The 23,698-nt window shown below is 45.9% G+C and overlaps 1 protein-coding gene across 2 annotated transcripts in view; it reads right to left on the bottom strand.

The window, feature by feature from the left end:
- Window positions 1-21,333, bottom strand: part of LRRC74B (leucine rich repeat containing 74B) — a 494,937-nt gene extending 473,604 nt beyond the window's left edge. Inside the window, exon 1 of one of the 2 annotated variants that reach the window (XM_069619119.1) lies at window positions 20,827-21,333. In XM_069619119.1, coding sequence (XP_069475220.1) covers window positions 20,827-20,985 — 159 coding nt within the window. In that variant the 5' untranslated portion in view covers window positions 20,986-21,333. The remainder of the gene's footprint in view (window positions 1-20,826) is intronic. The other variant, XM_069619118.1, reaches the window with a different exon arrangement.
- Window positions 21,334-23,698: the final 2,365 nt, after the last annotated feature.

The raw sequence follows: 23,698 nt of genomic DNA, 5'->3' as shown, positions 1-23,698 counted from the left end.
ATTGTTCCTGTCCTTCTGCTGCCCAATTTGCTGCCATTCTTGCCTGTATTGCTATTGGCCCCTCCTCCCCATCTCCTTGCCGTTCTGCGAGGAGGGTGGCAGCTACTGCTGTGACCATCACCAATTTCATTTGTACTCATTTTGCTTCATCTGCCAACCTTTTCATCACTATCTCCTTTTCCCTCTCTTTGATCCTCCTACAGTGATGCACTAAGATGCTCTGTATTTCTGGTCAGCCTTTGGCGTCCATCCCAGCAATTTTATTGAGTGCCTTCTGTACTTCCTTTGAGAGGCCCCTCTTAATTATGAAGTAAAAAAGGGAGGTGGATTGATCCCAAGCCTCTTCGTCCAACCCCATGGTGCACTGCATTACTGCCTGCAAATCGGGAGCGTCTGGGAATGTGTTCCTCAGTGCGTCCCATACCCGGGCCCTCACGGTGTTGAATGATGCTCCACCATGGCGGTCACAATCCAATGTTAACCCGGGAAACCCCGCCTTCGCCCACACCCTGTTGGCCTGATCGCCCACTGCAGAGACCAACAAACTTTTAACATCAGTGATTACTAAGGGGACCCCGGCGGTATATATACACTTACTTTCTCCCCCTGAAAGTGGAGGTAACGTTTTCAGCAGGTTTGCTTTGTCCATTTGTGCCCACGGGACATAATGCGGCCTCCCCGCTCCTTTGTGTGTCAATGGCATCTGTAACTTGCCCTTCCCTTTTCCCATACTCACCTTTACTTCTTTTTTCCCTGCTACCGCCACCTTTCCCATCCTATTTCTTAATCTCCCTTGGTGCCACCCTTCCTCTTCCCCTTTCTCTCTGGGTGATGATCCTATGACGCCCCACCTGTCTCCTCACCTGCTCCATTCCTCTCCTCATCTTCATCTATATCACTCCAGTATTCCTCCTCCCTCTTAGATGACACACTCTCTTGCCTGGTACTCACCTGCACCTCTCCCTGATCAACTTGTATTATTCTGGCGGGGGCGTCATTTATTCGAAATAGAATCTCCCCCTTCTTCCAGTCATCACCCACTATGTTTACCGCGGTACCAGGCGTCTGGGGCGATGGGGTCCGCTCGCCCCTCTGTAAGGGAGTGCTTTGTTCAAATAGCCCTCTGAGCCGTGTTAGTTCTGTTTGTGTCATTGTTAATCGTGGGGCTGGGGCTGTTGCTGGTGACACGGGGGTGTGCTTGGCTTTGACACGTACACAGGGTCACTATATCCTTCTGCAGGTTTCGTTAGCATTGGGTATATTCTTGTAGGCTCTGTTATTTTTTACTTTCTCTCTCCCCCCCCTCACTGTTATTCGTTGCCGGGGGAGAAGTGCCTCGGCCCTTATTCTTGCTTATGGGTGTTTCTTCAAATAACCTCCACAAATCCAACACTTTTCTTCTGTTTTGGAGCTGCTTACCTTAATACTTAAGAGTCAAGTATGTTGCTACCATGTCTAGTGCCGATTTATCAAATGACCCACCTTCAGCCCATACCTGGGGCATATCCTCACCTTTCATTTCTGTATGCCACTGTTCGTGGTATTTTTTTAATTTTTTCGCTGTACCCTGGTAAACTTTGACATATATGCATAAGTGGTATCTCTGCCCCCATCGCACCTTAATTGTGACCCATGGTATGTGCGTGCAAGTATGGACAATCTAACACCAATTTCAACCAATTTCTTAAGAGCAATAGCCTTTTTTCAACAAAAGTATAGCAATGCTGTTCACAAAATACTTTTTCTTAGATTTTCAATTACCACACTTTGTCATTGTCAAACCAAAATTAAACAGGACATTGGCCACATTAAATATGACATTCAATTAGACAGACACAACATAGATCATGCAACATTGAGCAAAGCGTTATGCAAAAATATTAAACCATGGACGCTGCCTGCCTGCTGTCCCCTATTCCCCCCTACCCTTATTACACCCAGAATCTCGCCCCTGTCCTGGCCCCCTCTGGACCACCCTCTAAGAGACAAGAAAGGAAGAAGAAAAAATAAAAAGCATTTCTAAAAACTACTCCGAGTCTTCTCCTTACACAAGACTCCTACTTTGTTCACTTTGTCAGCGTTTAATCCCTGTACTAGTCGAGATAGTACTACGCTGCGCTGCCTTCTACCCATTCGCGGAGCTAGGTTCCCGTACCTCTGGTCACCTTTTAACCTCTTAGCAAATCCTAATGGCCATTATCGAAAGAAAGGGGCAGTAAAGAAAAGTTCCCCGCTTGTACCCCGACCATAGATTTTTAACAGACCTCTGACTCCCTTCCCGTTTTTCTCCCACCTTCTTTTAGGATCTCTCGCACTTGAAACTCACGTGTCTGTATTGATCCGAGAGCCTCAGGACCCGGTCTGCCAAGGTGCCGCCCCTCACTCAGCGGCCACGCCTGGCTCCGGCGGTACGGATGGGTATTTGGAAAGCCGGGACCCGTGAAACCTTCTGTCCTAATGTGCGCACTTCTAAGGGTACCCGTTGCGTAGGTGGGCAGCCTTGACAGGGGTGTGCCCTGGATCTCGCCGCTGTGGCCGGGAGACGTCTCGTACCAAAAGGAACGAAAGAACACTATCACATCGGGGTCACCAAATGAAAGCTGGCATTCCCCACAATTACAGTGAAATAACCAAATAAGAGACACTAATGGACACACTGTAGTAGGGAATGAGACCAGGACCAAGTGCAAGTGAGGTAAAAGATAAGTCTTTAAATAAAGTTAAAATGGGGCACGCAGAAGACTCTGCTACTCCGAGAGCGCTCTGCCAAAACAACAGAAGAAACACATTATATTACAAAAACACATCATCTATGATGTGTACTATAGGGGATACAATAAGTCATTATTATTGTGCAAAGAGGACTGGACAGTATCGTATCTGTAGGGTTGCTGCTCCCTGATTGGTCGGCTCTGGACTTGTAACTTCGTGGAGCATGCGGGTCAGCTGGGCTCATCTGGGAGGGATGCAGGGTCAGGCGATGTCCAGGTTGCTGTAATTCATGCTATCTAACTTTTGGCCCTTGTGGCCACACACATTTTTAGCACTACACATAAACTTCAATGCACATTGTATATATCCATCAAGAGTAAGGGTACATTGGCCTAGGTGTCTTATCTAACATAGTATCTCAATAAACACATTAATCAAACATCCCATTACATCTTGATGCGGGTGTCTTACTTTTTGTTAGTATAAGAAGAATAAATAGCCACAGGGGATTAGTGACAGGGCGTGAGCTAGGGTGGCACAGGGGCGAGGGGCTTGCAACTGTTACATCAAAGAGGTGTGGAGTTAGGGGGGCTCGTCGTCTATATTTCTTTAGAAGGGGTCTGCTGGTGCAGAGGCAGGTTATTGGAGACAGATGTTTTTTTCCAGGACCAGGCTCCTGCCCGGTCACACACAGGGCAGTGATGTAAAAGGAAGACGAGAGATACAGCTTTTAGCTTGTTACTTTTTTTGCGCCCAAGCTTCCGTGAGAACAAGGCAGCCGCGGAGACGGCAGAGGGGAGGAAGTGGGGGGTTGGCATATTGGCTGTGCGTGGAGAATGAAGAGGAGAGGTGCAGGCCTGCATTCAGCGTTTACATGCAGCCTAATAGAAAATGGAGTTGGTAGTTAACACAAAATGGAGTCTCGCGGCTCACAGGCCATGCACAGTTATGGGTCATTCAATGGTGACCTCACACCTTGGCCAGAGGGGTGCTGTCAGCCGCGGAATGAGCATATCATGTGCGTTGTTAGGAATGAAGGGGGGCCTGGGAGACCCTTCCTCCCCTACAAGACTCTGAATGCAAGGTGAACTTAAGGTGTGGACTTGGTTAAGGAACTGTCAAACAAGGAAGACAGCAAAGGGGAGTTTGGAAAAGAAGACAATTCCATTGTTGAGAGTAATGTGACCAAAATATCCCCTTTGGCTCCTCACGATATGGGTAATGATAACAAAAGCATGACAGATTGTTCCTTCAAAAATTCCTTCATGAAGAGTGTTCATTTTTTTTTTGTAACATCTAGTTTATTTCAAACTTTTATTACAATTATTTTTGTTTCATTACTTTCATTCACATTTCTTACTGCTATCTTTGAACCATCTTTCCTAATTCCTTATTCTTCATTTTGTGACTTTGTCTAGGAAATGAATTACCGAACAAGTTAAGTGAACCGAGATTCCACCCAAAATGCAAGACCAAAACTCAGCCATTGTGTCTGTTTCAGGTTGAAATTTACTCAAATGTACCCTTCTTGCCTCCATTAATGCCACACATTCAGTTACTAAATGTTTTGTTGTCTCTGGATACAATGTACAATGTCTGCAGCTATTTTCTGATACGTTGTCCAAGTGACGCATTGCCATCATATGTTTTGATTTGTATATGTTTGTTCGAAGACGAAGAAAACTGTCTCTGTGATGCCGTGAAGGAAATTGTTGAAGGTATTTTGGCATGTTGTCGACTTTATTCGTCGTTAATCCCAGATCCAGAGCTGTGGGCATGTTTCCATAGTTATCAAGATTTTCAATCCAAAGCCACTCTTTCAGCTTTTTTCGTGCAATTTGAGGGCGGTCTACCAACATTTCTAACGTAATCTCGGCAATTCGCATGATGGCTTTCACTTTTTCCGACCATTCCAGGAGTAAGCCTTTATGCGGTTGATCACTGCTTGGTGCCAGTATTTGGAATGCCGGTTCAGGATTTGAGATCACCATCTTTCTAAATAATGACATGGATTTCCATATCACTGTTCCGTGTAAGCTTTCCAGAGCTAATTCATGACCTAGTATTGTCATTGATAGATATTTGGGTAGTCTCAGGGCTCCCCTCCAGAAGAGGCCTTCCAATTGTGGCCATATCTTTTGGTCGATGTTCCATCCTGATTCTGTCCCGAATGTAATTGCTGGAATTACTTTCTGCACATAAAATGTTCGTATTGGTATTAAAGAGAATTTTCCATAAAGCGTCTGAATTCTTGCACCTTGTAAAGAGAGACCTTGAGTTCGGCGATAAATGTCTTCTACCCAACTCCGTTCACATATTGAGGTATTCACTGTTATTCCCAGATAGCGAATTTCTGTGACTTCTTCAAGGTGTTCTTCATATACTTCCCACTTGAAGTTTTTGTTTTTTGAACCTGTTGCATGTCCAAATTTCATAATTTTTGTTTTTTTCACATTTATTAATAGATAATTTTCTGCCATATAACTTTCTACTTTCAACAGTAGCCGCTGTAGACCTATCTGGGTCCGATCAAACAATAGCAAGTCATCAGCATACATTGCATAGCTTATTTGTTGCCCATTGACTTTCGGTGGAAAGCATTTCACAGTTGCTAAATCAAGTTGAATGTCGGCTATGTATAGCTTAAACAGAGTGGCAGCCAATGGACATCCTTGCTTAACCCCTTTACTGGTAAGGATTTCTTTTGACAAGACACCTCTTTCATTTAGTCTAATTCTAATTGATGTTTTTTCATGCAGTGCTTTTATTGGTTGCAGCAAGGTCTCAGGACATTTCAGTTTTTCCAATTTCAGCCATAGTTTTCCTCGGTTTATAGTATCAAAAGCCTGTTGCATGTCAATAAAGGCTACAAATAAATTGTCCTTCTTCTGTAAGGCTTCTAACTTCAATAGGTTCACCAGGGCTAGATTGATGTCTGTACCAACTCCCTTGGTGAATCCTGTTTGTCTTTTATCCAATTTTGCCGTTGTTAGCGCCCAGGCTGATAGTTTTTTTTGCAAAAATGTTGTGAATACCTTGCCGATTGTATCCAGAAGGGCAATCGGTCGATAGTTGGCAGGATCGTCCCGATTGCCCTTCTTATAGATTGGTACTATTATTGCCGTTGTCCAAGATGTTGGCACTTTTCGACTTTCTGCTATTATCCAAAACAACGGTTCGATAAATATAGACCACGCATGTTTATGTTTTTTCAGCATCACATTAGTGATGCCATCTGGGCCGGCCGCTCTTGAATTCTTCAGCTTCGCAATGGCGGTGCAAATGTCTTCACTGTCCTCCTTAGTATCCCAGTTAGTATGACATTGTTGTTTTCCTGTCTTCGATGTCATCTCAACCCCAGAGAACACTTTGTTAAAGTGTTGCAGCCAGTCACTTTCAGCTACTCCATTTGCCAGAAAAGCAGCTTGATTAATGGAGCCTCTATTTAAAATATTCCATATTTCTCTTGTGTTATTTAGTTTCATTAGACCCAGCATCTCTTCTCCACGCTCTTGTTCTCTCTGATAAGAGAAACTCTTGAGCCAATTACGATATTTTTGTTTCCTCCGTTTTATCAGGCTATGCTTTTGTACGCAAAGACGTGATTTTAGTTTAGCTAGATCTTTTTTTAGCTGCTTCTTTTGTTTACTTAGAGTCATACTCCAATTGTGTTTGTGTACTGTGTCAATGTTCTGTTTATGGGCAAACCCCACCGTTAAAGATGGAAGCAGTGCCACGTAGTCTGTCGGATCGTAGATTTCTCTGTTTCGCTCCTCTATTGCCGTGGTCAATATACAAATTTGTTTTTCATTTATTCGCAGTCTGTTTCGACCAACATTTACCTCTAGTGCTTGGCCTTTAATTTTGACCTCGCGTTTGCAGTGTAATGGCCATGTCATTACCAGTGCATGATGGTCACTGTTTGTAGTTGGTAAGATGCACAGCTTATTGATGTTTATGAACACGTTTCGCGACGTCCAAATATAATCAAGAGTCTTATTATATCCCAAATTATGCCATGTGTAGTTTGGAGGACTATCGCCATTCACATTTCCATTCACCATCATGCAATCACGTGCTTCCATTTTGTCAGTCCATTTTGTTTGTCTAGAACTTTCAAGACATCCATTGGTAGCATTAGCCACAATCAGTTCCTTATTCTTATCGAACCATGAAATGTTCAGGTCACCGCACACTATGATTGATAAATCTGGGCAAATTCTCTGGTTTTTATCTATCAACGAAGTTACTGCGGCAACAAATGATTTAACTGCAATTTTTGCTGGATTCCAATAAACGTTTAACAAGAGTATCGTTTGTTCTTTATTTTCAGGTCCATTCATTTGTTTCAGTAAAGTCCCTTGTACATAACTGTGAGGGTTGTATTCTTCAATTACTTCCCAGTTCGTTCCTGACTTCACCATAGTTATTAACCCGGAATACGGTCTTCCTCTTGTATTTTTCACTGCTGGGTTTAACATTGTTTTATAGCCATCTTTTACTGGAGGTGAACGCATCCAGGTTTCCTGCATACAAATCGCAAAATTATCTGTCAGGTCTACTGGGAATTCATTGTACAGATGACTAAATCCTCTGGTATTCCAGGAAATCACAGATACTGTTTCATCTTGGATATATTTCCCTAGCTAGTGTTTCTTTGTCTCAAACAATGAGTTTCTATTTCGAGCTTGTGGTTGGGAGACCATTTTCAGATGGCTCCTAAGTTCTTGTTGTCGTTGTTCCTGGGTTATGACTTTGCTGTTGTTATGTATTCCCTCTTCTGCGATCTGATTTTCAATCGTCTCCTGTTCTGAAATCTCAAACCCTAAACACAATAGCTCATCTTTAGCAGCCATCAGGATCTTGCAGACTGCTTGTGAGATGATATGTAATAACACACAGTCAACACGATCTTCTGAAGCATATTCAACAATTCGAATGTCATCAGATCGAATGGTACGTAACACTGGTACCGCATGTAGCAGTCGCATTATATTGCCACGATTCAGGTTGACATAAGGATCGTCATTCAAGACGTTTTCAACCCTTATCTTCCTAGTTTGCATGTTTTGCTTGGCTCGATGTTCTTTATCCGCTATTTTGGTGTATTATTGAATTTTTACTTTTGGTTGGGTTGGATTTAAGGCCGGCCTTGTTTTGTCTCTATGGTCTTCACTTGCAGTTTTTATTCTTTTGTCCGATTCAACTTGATCAATTACTGATCTTGACTGTACAGCTTTTACATTCTTTTTTTTGTCTAGTTCCATTGTTAGCTGTTTCTTGCCTAGGGTCTGTGCTGAAGTACCTGGGCTATGTGAATTCTTGTCTGGCCGCTCATCCTCCGACATTATTGTGCAATCATCATCATTCTCATCAGGATAAGTTGAGAGATCGCATAGTTCCTCAAGTTGTTCAACTGAGGAGGTTGTGCTAATATCTGAATCCATTCTCATCCTTTTTTTGGGGTTTCTCTCTCCATTTTCACCTTTTCTCACTTCTTTTCCAACTTTCCTTTCTGTATCATTTTTCTTTGTTCCTACAGGTTTTTCTCTCTCAAATAACTTAGGTTTTACTGGAGTTGTCAAATTTCTTATAAATGTCCTTGTTTTACTCGTTCGATTTGGTGGAACCTGAATATTCTTCCTTTTCTCCAGTCTTTTTTTTCCTTGTCTGTTGGCAGCAACCTGTGGTTTTTCTTTATTGGTGTTGGAAAAGAGGTTTTTTTCTTGACCACTGAATATCCCATACGATGCTTTCGCTATGGAGGAAGACTGAATTTCTGTAGTTTTCTCGTTAGTGGTCATCGCCTCTATTTCAATTGCTAAAGAGCAGGAGGGTGTTTTCTTACTTATGCCATTAACAGGTTCAAGCCTTGCTAATTTGTCTTTTAGTTCGTTATGTTTCTCTATGTTATCTACCACGTCTGTTATTGGACTGCTTTTATCCCTCACATTTCCTGCAAGCAAGTTGTTACTCTCTGACATGGCATTCGTTATTTCATCATTTCTTTCTAGTCTAGCAAGTTATTGACGTTGGTTACAATGTCAAGCACAATTTTCCCATCTGACTTGTCCATCTTGTTTGATTCTAAGAGACCTTGTGTGAGTGCAGGTATTCCACTTTGCAGTCCCTTCACAGGTGAAGTTGTACATAAAGATATCTGTGAGGCCATTTGTTTCAGAAGACTGGCCATTTCCTCCATTCGACTATTTTTTTCTTCACTGTCTTTCAGAAGCAGCTCCAGTTGCTTATTTGGTTGTTCACCTAACTGGCGTTTTTCTTCTTTTTTTCGTGATTGCTGTTCTGACAGGCGGGATTCCATTTTAGTTATTTTTTCATTAAGGTTGCCCAATATTCCTTCATTATTCTGAATTGCTTCGTGTAAACTCTCATATAGTTTTATGAATGGTATTAGAGCCAATGAAGTGGCAGCTAAGACATTGTTATGAATCTGAATGGCTGCCGCTGTCGACAGGTTGGCTTTTTGTTCCAGGTCTTTTTCATCAGGGCTTTTTGTTCTTTCATTACACCTATCTCTCAGGATGCCCCTTTCCTGTTGATTAGGACTTAAAAACCTTTGTGGGAAGGGCTGGTCATGATCTCTCATTTCTGTGTTCATTGTCAGAGGGCCTTTCGAAATTCTCTTCCCAGGTTTTTTTTGGGTCTCAGAATCCTGATGATTTGTAGTTGACTTTATATAATTTTCACTAGTCAAATGCATGGCCTGTTTGTGTCCGTTATTATTTATCCGACCAGCCTTTAAAACCTCCGCTGGCGAACTAGTTATCAGTTTTTGTATTGAATCACCGGTTCTTTCAGATAAAAAAGGGTTCTTCAGTGTAGTGCTCGTGTTATTAGACGTTCGGCTTGGAGAGGTGATATCGCCTGCTTTGCCTTTTATGAAGCTATCAGCCAGTCTTGCTTTCATTTGCTCAAAGTCAGCCGGGAGCCTCATCGTCAGGCGTGCCTCTCTCCCAGCATAATCTATACCTTTTTTTTCCGTACCTGTTTCTTCTGTAAAGAAAAATTCACCTGCTTGTTCACAGGCAACTTCATTTTGTCTTCGATCTAAGGTAGTTTGTGTGCATGTTTCACTTTTCTCTATTCGCCTGCCTTTGTTGGCTTTGACATTTGAGCATCTTTCTTCCTTATTGCTATTTGTTATTTCTTGTTGTAAAGTGCACTCCTTTTCTTGTATCGATGGTTTAGCGAGATCTCGAAGAAAAGTGAACTGTAATAACTTTGTGTCCATGGAGGTACTTGGGACTTCAACCGCAAGCAGCTCCAAATCTGTTACATCAAATGGTGATTGGAATGATTCTGCGTTAATATACACTACTAGTGGATCAGTTGCTTGTGAACTGGGGTCCTTAATGGTTCGGTTAGATATTTCCATGCCATTATCTTCTTTTTCAAGTACTCGTTCTTCTGATCTCAACCGTTCTGTGGATAATGATATAGGTTGTAGTTTGTTTCGGCGATCATTTTCCTTGGTGTCCTTGTTGCTGCCATTGCTGCTATTACATTCAATTTTTCCAGTAGTTTGGTTTCCCCCGCCCTGATTATGCACAAGAACCACTAATGTCGTCAATTGTGCCTGGGATGGAGAACGCTGCTCCGGTACCAGTTTCTCGGTAGGACTTAGTTCAGCTATTGGTATCAAAAACTCCTCAGTTAGTAGGCCTTTGGCCACGGGTAATTGGGCATTTTGTTGTGTCTGTCCCAAATTACCTTGCATTGTTTCTAGAACTGCTACAGGTGTTGATGCTAGTTCAGAGACTGGTAATAATACTGATGGAGGAACCGCCTCTTCCTGTGTGTCAATTGTTGAGACTACAACTAAAGCCTCTCGGTATATATGTCTCATATTGGGATTCATTGGATTATTGGATGACTCAGACCCACAAGATTCAACTAGTTCAGATAATTCATTTTTTGACTTTGTGTCTTTTTCTAGTTCATTTTCCAAAGCAAGATCAGTTTCATTAACATTTTTAATTAGGCTTTCGCTTTCACAGTCTATGTGCACTGAAATATCGTCCGTATGATAGGACTGAGAGAGCAAAAAGGTCTGGGCTTGTTTAGATTTTAGCCGAGTCTGTGGCCTGTTATCGGCCATTGATTAGGTCTTACCTTAGTTGCTTCGGTTGCTGCGAATTGGTGCAGGCTGATCTCGTCGCTTAAGGCGCCCCGGCGCCTAACAGCCGCACAACAGCAGGTGGACTTCACTCCTAACGGGCTTAACGCTGCAAGGGTACGCTCGCCCTGATTTCAATGGCATGCAGTGTCACGTGAGCAGTCACGTGAGCGTCACAATGCTCCTCCCCCTCCAGGAAGTTGGTGTCAGTGAAACGCGAGTTAAGGAAACTCCCAGCGCTATTCTCCCACAGCCAGCGCAGGTACAAATGTTCGTTTGCCTTTCAGATCAGGTTCACCGCACACATGTCTCGGCACCGACAGTCACTCACACACAAAGAGTGTTCATTGAGAAGAAGGATGTTCCCTCCTTTTAACAAGGAAGGGCGATGCTGGGATCAAAGTACCCTCACCTGAAAAGGGGTCAAATAAAAGTTTGGAGGAAGTGCTCCAAGAATCTTTCCATACCTCTTCTTTTTTTAATCAAGACTTGTTTACCAAGGAACATGACTATCCCATTAAAAGAACGCAAATACTACAGATATTTGCCACAATTTCACAGCTCAGAATCCTTCCAATAGTGGACACTGATAGAATTGAATTTATTGAGAATGGCAATAAGAACATAACACCAGTTCACTGCAATTCTAAGAATATAGTCGGTTTGATTTTTCAATATCAGAATACTTTTATGAGAATGGAACATAAGTTAAGCCCCGATTATAAGTCATATCTGGAGGAGTCCATTTCCTCTAGGGCCTATGTCCCAATCACAATAACTAGCAAAAATGGGACTTGCACGATATCCTGTAGAAATAAAATAAATGTGGTAACGGATCTAAATGGATCTTGGAAGAACTGGCTTTGTTTGCTCGAGACCTTGCAAACAAGTTTTAAAAATGATATTGGTTCTATTCAGATGTTCTCATGGAACTCAAAGGGCCAAAGATTGAAGACACGCATGAATGAAATGAGATATGTGAAAGTGATATTTTTCTAATACAATACAGCTGGCTTTCTACTCCAATAAGAACAGATGGAGGTTCCTTGTTAATGACCCCTGAGGTAAAGGGCCCCGAGGTCCCCCTACAGGCAGCACTTTGATGGGCAGTAGTACCAGAATCTTAACAAAGAAAACAGGCACTTATCCCAATAATATAAATATACAAATTGGCGGAATAACATTTTTTTTAAACTGTAAATATGCACATTATAAAGGTCTATGACCCTGAGGCAGTAAATAAACAGAAACGATTATGACTAGTTTGAGAAATGTATTGCCAGAAGGAAGTATAATGGATATGGATGAATTAGTGAACAGTGGTGGTGACTTTAATGCCCATTTTAGTGGCAGGATAGTGCTACGCTTACCACTTAATTAGATACTTCTATTTCTTTGGCTATATTGTAACAAGAAAGAGGAAACACCCAGGGAAAGCAGTGGCTTAGTTTCATGATGGAATTAAAATTCAGCATGTTAAATGCCAGAGCTAAGTGTGACTCTCTAGGAAACTATACTAGACGCATGGAACGTAAACAAGCCACCATAGACTACTTCTTCATACACACAAAATGTATAACAAAGTTTATAGTTAGTTAATAGAGTACTACACCAGGAGCGACCATTGTACTTTAAAACTGACATTGCATTTAGGATCCCTGTCAATAAGAAGGGGAGCAGAATAAATTGGTCACAGCATAATATAAATGTTATCACTAAATATATGAAAAGACTGGGAAACTGAAACCAACACTTAGAGCGTGCTAACTCCTCTAATAAAATGGTGAAATGGGTTAAACAACTTACAATGGCCCTCATTACGACCCTGGCGGAAAGCGACTGACCGGAGCGCCACAGCGTAAATAGCGTTTCCGCCATTGCACGAAGGAGCAAAGTGCGGCCCATTCCGACCCATCGGGCACGAGCACCACGGCATGGCGGAAGTGCAAAGTCCGCGATGGCGGAAATGACCCCGAAACGGCCCACACCGCCGCCGTACGGCGCCCTAGGTGCAATACCGCCACCCCTCTTAGCGGTCACCGCAGTGTGCGCCTACCGGAAAGTACGGTGGCCGGAAATATACGGAAACGGAAGCTAAAACATGGGCCCGGAACGGGAAACATCCCGGCGTACACCTATAAATACACTAAAACCACACAACCACTAAAATCACTACCCCGAAACACACCCCAACCCGCCAACCACCCTAGCGAAACCAAGAATAATGGGAAAAGCAGCGAAGAAAGCGTGCGACCGCAAGCGGCAGGTCCACTTCTCCTGTGAGGAACTCACCGTGCTAACAGAGACCCTCCAGGAGAATGCTGCCGTCGTCTTCTCCACGCAAATGACCAGGACGGCACTTGCAAACAAGAAGGCCATATGGGCTCTGGTGGCACAGCGGGTAAGTGCGGTGGGGACCGCACCCCGCACCCCACAGCAATGCCGCAAGCGATGGGACGACCTGCGGATACGCGTCCGCAGCATACTCTCTGCCAACCGCAACATTGCCACAGCCACCGGGGGAGGTCCTGAATCACCCATCAAGTTGACCCCCTGGGAAGAAATCTGTGCCTCCACCATCGGAATGGAGAGCATAGAGGGAGTCGGAGGGATGGAGAAAGGAGTGCAGACATCCGAAGATTCAGGTAGGTGGCCCAGATAAAACAATGCCAAATCCACAAAGTCCATCCATGTGAAGTACCATGTGTCCACATAGTGCAACAGAAACACATGTCCAGGAGAACGTCCACACACATCGGCCTGATAGCGCACGTTAAAACCCACAATAAATACATAATTAATTAAAAACCCCTAAAACACGCACTACACGTGCAGCAGGCACACCCTAACTGCAGGCTGCCAAACAACTGCACCCTCACTCCACACACAAATGAAACCACCCCCAAGACCCCGACCCAAATCACCCTCAGGCACCACCCCAATGCATGTGATACAATGCCATTCCAATTCCCACTGACCCATCAATAACCCTCGCCCTCCTTTACTCCACCACAGGGTCCGATCCAAACGACGAGCTACAGGACACCCCTACCAGCACACCTGCAAAGAGGGCCAAGACCAACGGCCAGAGACCCTCCACCTCAGCTGCACGCATCAAGACACGGCAGCAGCACAAATCAGGTGGCAGCACAGAGGAGGGAACATCAACAGGCACCCCAGCAGCCAGCATGCCCACAACACCACCACCACAGGTCCCCCCAACGGATGCCACAGAAGGCACTGCCTCTGGTGGCAGCAGCACCATAGGTGACACCCCATTGATGGCAGCATGCTCCGACACAGAAGACGGGGATGTCGAGGTCAGATCCATCCATGACCTGTCCCAATCCCCCTGTCTGTCCCCTCCCGTACAACATGAGGATACCACGCAGGGGCACCCACAAGACGACGACTGGCCATCCCCCACAAGCCCTGTGGCAAGGCAACATGAGGACAACAGCCCCTCTGTGACACCACCGCAAATGGCCATGGCCCAGCAGAGGCAACAGTCCCTCGACAAGTTAATCGTCCAACAGCAGCAAATGGCCACACTCCTCAAGGGCCATGCCGATGAATGTGGGGGCACCAAGGCAGACATAGAAACATCAACAGAGACACTTAGGGCAGAAATGGAGAGAGGTACAGAGACGCTAAGGGCACAAATTGAGAGTAGCACCGAGAGCCTGAGAGTCCAAATGGAGAGTAGCACCGAGAGCCTGAGAGTCCAAATGGAGAGTAGCACCGAGAGCCTGAGGGGGGAACTGCATGCGACGTCCAAAGACGTATGTGCCGAACTTGCCGCAGTGCGCCGTGTGCTCACTGAGCTCTCGCAAACCCTTAGGGACATGCATGGACGTGAGCAGGCAGACACATCATCCGTTGCAAGTTCCGTCCAGGGCAGCCCCCAACGTAGATCTGGAAGGAACCTGCGCTCCACAGGCAGGGGTGCCCCTGATACCCGCAGAGGGGGCATGCAATAGCGACAGCCCACTGACAATGAGCATCTTTGGACACTGGTGTTCGGGGGGGAGGTAGGAGGGTGGAGGGGGTGTGTTGGGCTCACTTGGGTGGCGGGTCGATAGGGTGTTCAACATGATATCACATATGCCATAAAAAGTGCACGATCAACCAATGAGAAGTGTGGACATTGATCTTTGTGTACTAGGCCATCTTAGGCGTACAGTCCATATTGTGCATGTCCCAGACACACGCAGTGCCACGAGTCCCGTGTCCATGCATCAGCCACCAGGCGTGAGTGCTAGAAGCATACATCAATGAGATGCTGACGAATGTCACGGCCCTCCGGTGCCTCGCAGACTCCATGAGGTGCTGCCACATCCCCACCCTCATCATGACCATCTTCAGGTGCTTGCAGTTCTGCGTCAGGGGGCATGGGCACATTTCTACGTACGCACATGTTGTGGAGCATGACACATGCCATCACCATCTTTGCAACCTTCTCATGGCGGTACAGGAGTGCCCCGCCAGACCTGCTGAGGCAGCGGAAACGACCCTTCAGTAGGCCGAATGCCTGTTCAATGACTACACGGGTACGTGAGTGGGCATGGTTGTAGTCCTCCTCATGCTGGTCCCGTGGGTTCCGGACTGGTGTGAGGAGCCATCTCTTCAGTGGATATCCAGCATCACCTGTATGTGGACGAGAAACGTATGATGTGGAATGCCATTGATACGTACGCACACCCCCCCCCCCCTTCCTGGCAGGTCATTGACAATTCACATACCCCACATCATCTTGCATGTAATGAGACTCACCGAGTAGCCAGGATCTGTTCCCTGCGTGTCGTTCCATGTAGCGTGGTATTGTCGAGTTCCTCAAGACCATAGAATCATGGGTTGATCCAGGGAATCGGGCACAACAATGTGTAATGATCCTGTTGGAGTCACACACCATCTGTACATTCAGGGAATGAAATTGTTTTCGGTTGCGGTACTGGGCCTCCATGGCATGTGGGACGACCAATTCAACATGGGTGCAGTCGATGGCACCAATGCAACCCGGTATGCCGGCAAGTGCATGGAATCCCACTTTTGTGTTGGTTATTTCCAGCTCCGAGCGTGGTAGAGAGATGTAGTCGTCTGCGTGCTTCAGGAGGGCATCGAGCACTAGCAATAGTGTCCGTGAGAACAGTGGCTGAGAAATGCCATGCAACTGTCCGACTGTGTGCTGGTAGGTGCCTGTGGCCAGGAAGTGGAGTACAGACACCACCTTCAGTAGGGGTGGGATGGCGGTTGGGCTGTCTATCATGCTGACAAGGTCAGCCTGTGTCATGTCCACAATGGCGGCTATGGTGTCCCGGTCCAGACGGTAGAGGGTGTGGATCTGCTCATCAGTGAGGTTGAACGGATGTGCTCGGAGGCGTGGGATTGCGGGCTGCCTGCGTGGTGGTAGTGGCTGTGCTGGTGGGCCTTGCTGGCCCTGCCTTGGCCTCCTCCTCCTCCTGCGTCTCCTCCGTGCGGCTGGTTGTAGTTGGTGTTCGTCTACTTCTTGGAGTCGGAGCACTTGCAGTGCTATCAGGTCCCCCAGGGCCAACATCGCGAGTCCTGCCGGTAGCATTTCGGTGTGGTTGTGGGAGGGGACTGGCTGTGCAATTTATGTGTTTTCAGGCTGCATGGCCTCCACCTGTGGTGATTAATTCCACCTGTGCAAACTGCTCTCCCCTTTGGCCGAGCACGTCCCGCGCACAACGCTGCAATTCGGGGAATGGCATCTTGCTATTGCAATCATGTATTTGTACCCGATGGCCGTGTAAGATTGGTTGATATGTTCATTCTGCTGTGGTCCCATTGTTTCACGTACTATCTGTGCAGTCGCGAACAGACTTGTGAGGGGTCAGTGGGACGTAGTACTCGGTTAACGGTGGGCCCTCATGCATCACTGTACCGAGTTGCAACGACGGGCGGGGCGTCCCATTCGTGGGTGAAGGCAGTTGCCATTTTCACACACAGCCGCACTCGATGGGATAATTAGTGATTTCAAACGGCCACAGATGCCTTTTCGACGTGATGTTGCAAATGAGGAATTCGAAGGGCGGCGCTTTCGGTTTCCAGCTAGCGGCGAGGAGATGCCCACAGGTCTGACTGCAAATGTAACGTTCTATTGTTCTATGTCCTTGAGACAGGGCCCATTGCGAGGGAGCAATGATTGATATGAATAGTTTGGGATGCGCAATAGCTACGTGGGCGATGAGGCCGTCCGTTCCCAAATACATGTTACTTCACAACACTGGAATTACGGGCTGGGGCACTGTGGATTTAGCAGGCTGCATAACGCACAGACTCAATGGATGTTTCTAATGTCATGTGAGTAATTATTCAGGCATTTTGATCCCGGGATGAGGGAATGATGGATGGATGCATGGCCAGGTGATTTGGTACAGAGTTTGCCATGTACAGGGCTTCTTGGGACCTATCCGCCTCCCCTACGCTATGTGATGCAGGGCTGCCATAGTGGGACCATCGTCCATCTGGCCTTGTTGAGCCCTCCCTGTCTCGAGGCGCCCTCAGACACTCGTTTGTGATGGTGTTTGCACCTCGATATAGATGGTTGTGAGTCGCAGGTGGTTTTGGGGTGGTGATGTTCCTTTGGAGTGGGCTAGCATGCATATGGCTGTGGATTTCGTGTGATCATTGAAGTGAGTTGTTGGTATGTAGTTCTGATGGCCATTCTGTTCTTTTTCTTTTCTTTTTGTTGACAGGTATCTCCTCCCCTTTTGCCACTGCCATCTGTATGCCACTCCTGCAGATGGATTTTACTCCCGACACCTGCTGCTTCGTGTTAATCAGTGGAGCAGCATTACGATCTTATGGGACGATCGCCAATGGCCCACATGCCCTTACGCAGTACTGGTGGCTCGGAGCAACATTTCGGCCTTTCAGCTGGACTAGTGCCTCCCCATTGGGACGGCCCTGCGGTTGTGTGCGCTTCCATGTTGCCTTTTCGTACGTGAATGTGGCTCTGTGTACCATGGGGGAACAGGGCGACACACAGGTAGTGGCTGGTCGTTTCTTGCGGATGCAGCCCACAATGGTGGTTGGTGTTTTGGATTTCATGGCCTGATGGCTGTATGTGCTTGGTGATTTTGATGTGCATAAATGTCTATTCTGATTTGGCCCGTGTAGCGTTTTTCTTTGCAAGTGATGTGGCATATGCCTATTTGGGGGGCGATGTATTGTGAGGAGATCTGCATTGGGTTCCAGCTTCGGGGTTTAGTTGCGTGGTACTGTGCTGTGCGCGTTTGCCTACGAAGCCCAGTGAGGTCAGGGATGGGGGCTGCCAATATGCCAGTTTGAATGTTGTCATGCTCAGGGGCGGGGGATTGGGTTTTGTGTAACAGATGCCGGTCAGCCAGGTGGACTGGTTGAATGATGTGGTTTTCGGTATATTGCTGGTCACAGGTGCCTGTGTTTGCGTGCGTTTCTTGGTGGGGGACTGTGGTCATGTCCATTGGGATGGCTTGTGTATTCGTGCCATCTGTGCCCTGCAGCTCCCATTGGCCCCTGTTGTGTTTCTTTTGTTCGTTGGCATGCATGGGTGACTTGTACATTTCAATGGTTGCATTGTGGCTTCATTGCACCTACGGGGAGTTGTACTTTGTGGGCAGGGAGCGGTGTACAGGCACTCAGTGGGGCCGTTTACGGTTGATTCGCGATGCCGTACTTCTCGCCATGGCGGTATGGTCCATTCCGCCATGCCTGATGGCGTTAGGTACATGTCCGCTAGGGTCGGAATTGGCGTACCGTTGCACCATGGTGGTGTTTGCGGTTTGGCATGGCGCGCGCGCGCGTGCTTGGTGCAGTTAGCGTTGGCGTTCACTACGGTGTCGCTAATGGCATCGTACTTTGCGGTGACGGGTCATAGTCGCACCGAGCGCTATTCGATGGCGGTATTGCATTTCCGCCATCGTTTTTCGATTTCCGCCAGGGTCGTAATGAGGGCCAATGACATTTGGTTGCACAGGTCAGAGGCTATGCTTCCATGAGGAAACAAGATGTGACTGTAACATCTATGATCCTAAGACTGTGGAAGGAAGATGTCTTTATAGGCACTAGATAAGACACATAAGGCGCCAGTTCAATCTTTTCCCTGAGAGGCGTGCTAGAAACTTCTCACAAACCAGGACCCAATGTAACAGTTGGCTTAAACAATATAAACATTCCATTGCCAATACTCATTGTTAGAGGATAATACAATTATTGAGTGCCAATGATACTAAAAGAATTAGCATTTATATAATTAATACAAATGAAATAAATCTATGGCACGAATTAATGCTATAAGCAAATCTGAATGGAAACAGTTTATAAGTAATAGTTTAAGCCTTTGGGCCTCATTACGACCCTGGCGGTAAGGGGTTAGCGCCAGCGTTAGCTGCGCCGACCCCTTACCGCCAATTACGGGGTCCCTTAGCGCCATGGCGCTTTTAACACCTGCTTTTAGCGGGTGTTAAAATCCATGGCGCTAAGGGACCATGGAGTTAATTACGCCACCGTAATTTACGGTGGCGTAATTAACGCCTTCCCCACTCCCATTATGCCCTATGGGGCAAAAATGGGAATGGGGAAGGGTAAATGGGGATTGGGGACTTACCGCCCCGCCGACCTCGGAATGGGGCGGTAAGTCCGCCAACCACCATGGCGTAAACGTAGTTTACGCCATGGTGGTAAAGTCACGGCCCAGGCGGTAACTTACCGCCTGGGTCGTAATGAGGCCCTTTGTATATAAAATAACGAAACACATTGCAGAGGAGTGGGAAATGATTTGGACCTAGTAATCCAGGAGGAAGATATTTTTCATAGAACAAAATAAAAGAAAGTCCAAGACTCAGGGTCCAGGTGGCCTGGCAAACCTTGTGTTGAAAGCTGATCCATCTTTTTGGTCCACATTTTTGAATAGGATGTATGATCAAATACTTGGCAGGTTCAGTATAGCTGCCTCCTGGAGAGAGCCATCGCTTATCAAAAAAGGTGACTGAACTGCCCCAAAAAATAATACACTACTAGCTATGCTAGATAAAGCTATTAAAGTGTGTGCCGCTATCCTTTAAAAGAGTTGTCAATTTGGTCAAAAAATAAAGGTTTCATTAGCAGGTTTTGGACATTGTTTGAAAAGGGATCCGCAACCACTCACAGCCATTAGCTTTTTAAAGAAAACGCTTTAAATTAAACTCGTGCCCCTTTATATTTAGCATTTATAGACTTTGTAGCTGCTTTTTTGGAAGGAACGAATGCTGGTAAGATAGCTCAGCGGGTTGAGCACTTGCTGCTGTGATCTGAGTGTGATCTGCAGGTCGCAGGTCCGAATCCCGGCAAGGTCAAATCAGCCTTTCATCCTTCCGAGGTTGTTAAATGAGTACCAATTTCGGTTGGGTGTTATTGCATTTAAATATGTGCTCTGTAAAGAGCTTTGGTTTAAGGCACTATATAAATAACACATCATTAGCATTATTATGGCACAAGTTGGACAAGTGGAGCATTACAACCGTATTAGTTAGTCTGATCAAAAGTTTGAATAGTGATATTACAATAAGTATTAGGCTGGGTAGCACAGGAAAATTTACATCGAGAATAGCAACAACTTGCGGGCTAAAACAGGGTTGTGTTCTATCCCCCATATTGTTTAATCTATGCCTGGCTGATTTGCCCAACAGCTAAATCTTTTCTGACAAAAATTGTGGTCGACCGTGTCGCTGGCTTGCATACCCTGATGATGTCTTCCTCATAGACCACACTATGATTGGCCCTAGAAGAGCCCTAAAGGCGGTAAAGTTATTTTTAAATATAATAACAGCACAGACACAACTAAAATTATGAAGGTTTATATTCATAGGGGCAAACAGGTTCTTGGAAGATTGGATCTTACTCATTAGAGGTGATGGTCCCTTAAAATAGCTGGGAAGCATGATGAGCAACAAGCGTAATAATGAAAAGATTATCTGTAAAAAAAAGAAGGCACCCACCTGTATACTGCCACGACTGAAGCTCGCCAGGGGTCTGGTGGGCGGCCTGCTATTGATGCCCCCCAAACTGGTGTGGGCCTCCTCCTCTTCCCTCTGCTCTGCGTCTCCTGCCTCCTGCACAGAAGGCAACACCGAGGGTATCTTCCTGTTCAGTACCATGGTACACTGGTGCGAGGGAACTGGGCCAGGCACTCGGGGTCTGCTGCTCGCTCTCTCCTCCGTGTGCGTTGCTCAAGCCTGCTTCTCAGTGCCTGCCTGCTGTGCAATGTTTGATGTTCAGGGTCTCCTGCTCAGGGTCTCGTGCCGCGCTTGCGCCCTTGGGATTTAATGCTGAGAGTTGTGGGCTTACATATTACAAAATTCGGTTTTGTAATTTTGTTCTGCAGAAAACACCACGTCAGTACCTCTAACTTGGAAAAAAATGTGTCTCAAAATGAAACTTGTGCAACTTTGTACAAAGAGCACCCCGGACGTACGTCGTAAATGTAATGAGCCTGTGCACTCAGTAGCATGGGGACGCACTCGGATAGGGTCGGAAGTCAGTGCGCGGCCAGATTTGCAGGAGCGATGTGCGTCCCCGGAGGACAGCCAATGAGCAGCGGCTGGAAGAGTGATGGACAGCCAAGCGCTGGGCTAGCGTCCAATGGAACAACGTGTGTAGTGGGCGGGAGCTCGGGTGCCTAGCTTTTTTGCACTGGTTGCTGTGGTGCTCGGGCGGGTTGTTGTCTGGTTGCCATGACAAGGGCTGGGGAGGGAGCGCATCCACCAACATTAGGGAACATCAAAGGGGCAACCTGTTTTACCAGGACGCTTGAGAATGGCAATGATTTGTTACAACATAATTCATCATTCTAAACAGAGTGAGCTCAAATATATGGGAGCATTAACATGTTAATACATGTAAGCCCTGGTGCATTCACCACTCGCTCAGCCTCTGAAGCAGTCACCGTCTCTCCCAGGCGCTCAAGCTTCCTGACAAGGGACAATACAATACTATTACACTAATGCATTATTGGCATGGGTAAACAGACAGCACAAGTACTGTCAAGTCTGAAATGAAATATTCTGTTCTATATTTGGTGAATGTGGTTCCTATATAGAACGGTAGTGACTGACTTGGTTCTATTTTGCCCATGTATTTTAATAAGGCTGCAGCGTCCGCTTCCTGTCAGATCCTCCTAGAGGCCGGTTAGGGCATTTAAGTGTCTTATGAGTTAGGATGTGACATGTTGCTAGGTATTCTGCTTGCTGTTTTTTCTTTCGTGTCACCTTTCTCGCCTAGGATAACTTACATTTTCTGTTCTTCTAGTTTTAGGAAGTTTTCAATCTGCTCAATGTCTGAAAAACTGGGCATTCATGAGTCTTCGCATTTGGTGCAATGATTAATGAGAACGTTGGTTTCGCTTTGATAAGCTTAACAGGCGCGGCGCCAGACATGAAGCAGCAGGCTTCACTCTGCTGTGACGCCCAACCCCGGGCTCAGACAGCAATAACCTGTCGAATTTTCCAACAAGTAGAGCAGTTTATTTACTCACTTTTAAACTTTAAAAGTAAGCAAATGCATCCCTCTCTGAGATAATAAAGGTGTCATTAACGTGACTGTGGCAGACGAACAGACAGGGGACAAAAGACTGCCCAGCGGATATCAACAGAGCCCCTATATTGAACTGTTGAAGTTAAAGTCTTAGCTGATGGGCTCATCTTTTAGATGGCTCACGCCTCCAATAATTAGCATTAAGTAAATAGCCTGTGAGTTGCAGAGGCATAGATAGGGTAAGGCCGGAGAGGTCTGGAGGGAAACCGTTAACAAAACAAACATTGGTAATGCCAACAGTTTGGGCTTTTGTACAGGCATGGGAAAGGCACTTGCCAGGCACTGCCGTAATGGTATTAACTGAGCATTGATGGTAACCAGTGAAAAATGGTGTGAGTACCTGGGCATCTAATAGCAGTGCCTGGCAAATTCCTAATACTTGTTGCCAAAACTGTTCGCTTTGCCAATGCTTGTTTTTAACAGGTCTTTAATGAAGGACACTTAGAGTGCTAATATATGGAGTGGCTAAAGGCGCACCGAGATAATACATTTATATTACTCCAGAATTGTGTTTACAGCTCCAATTAAGTCATTAACTATCAGAAGACTGCATTGAAAAAACACTGGCAGGCACTTTCAATGCAACGTTTGGTGGTAAGGCTTGATTAGAGGGAGCAGAAAGAGTTCCCATCAGGAGCTGGTTTGGGTGGAGAGGGGCAGGAACAGGGTGGGGATGTCCATAGGGATTAGCATGGCCATAGGCGGTCAATGGGTAGGAAAATAACCAAACACCTTCAAGCTTTGTGCCCCATCTCATATGCCATTTCTCACTATCTATACTCTAATGAAATAGTTTCGTCGTATAGGCCGTTCATAATCTAAAAGCCCAAACTAAAAAAGGTTTTGGTTGTGTGCATGCAAGGTTTGTATGCATGTATGTGTGCATGCATTCGAGGGAGTGTGTAAGGTTGTGTAGGTTTACATGGAGGGGATGTCTGGAAGTGCAGGCATATGCATGAATGCAGTGGGAATGGTGTACATGGGTGCTAGTGCACGCGTGGAAGGACATGGCAGTGTGAAGGTTCTGGGTGCTCGTGTGAATGGCAGATAAGCTGTATGAGTGTGGGACTGGTGGGTAAATGTGTATAGATGTGTGTGTGTGCATCTGTATATATGTTATTCTGTGTGTGTGTATCTGTATGTGTATAGGGATGTGAGTGTATCTGCATATGTGTGCATATGTGTATGGGGCCTGGGGAGGGGCATTGGAGCATGATCATTTTTTGACAGGAGAATGGCACGTTTTACTGACGTTTTTTGGGCAAAGCAAAAGCAACT

The sequence above is a fragment of the Ambystoma mexicanum genome, chromosome 10 (assembly GCF_040938575.1).
Source record: "Ambystoma mexicanum isolate Mex_15411 chromosome 10, UKY_AmexF1_1, whole genome shotgun sequence".
Taxonomy (NCBI): Eukaryota; Metazoa; Chordata; class Amphibia; order Caudata; family Ambystomatidae; genus Ambystoma; species Ambystoma mexicanum.
The sequence above is the reverse complement of the archived record's forward strand: the minus strand, read 5'-3'. Positions and strand labels throughout refer to the sequence as shown.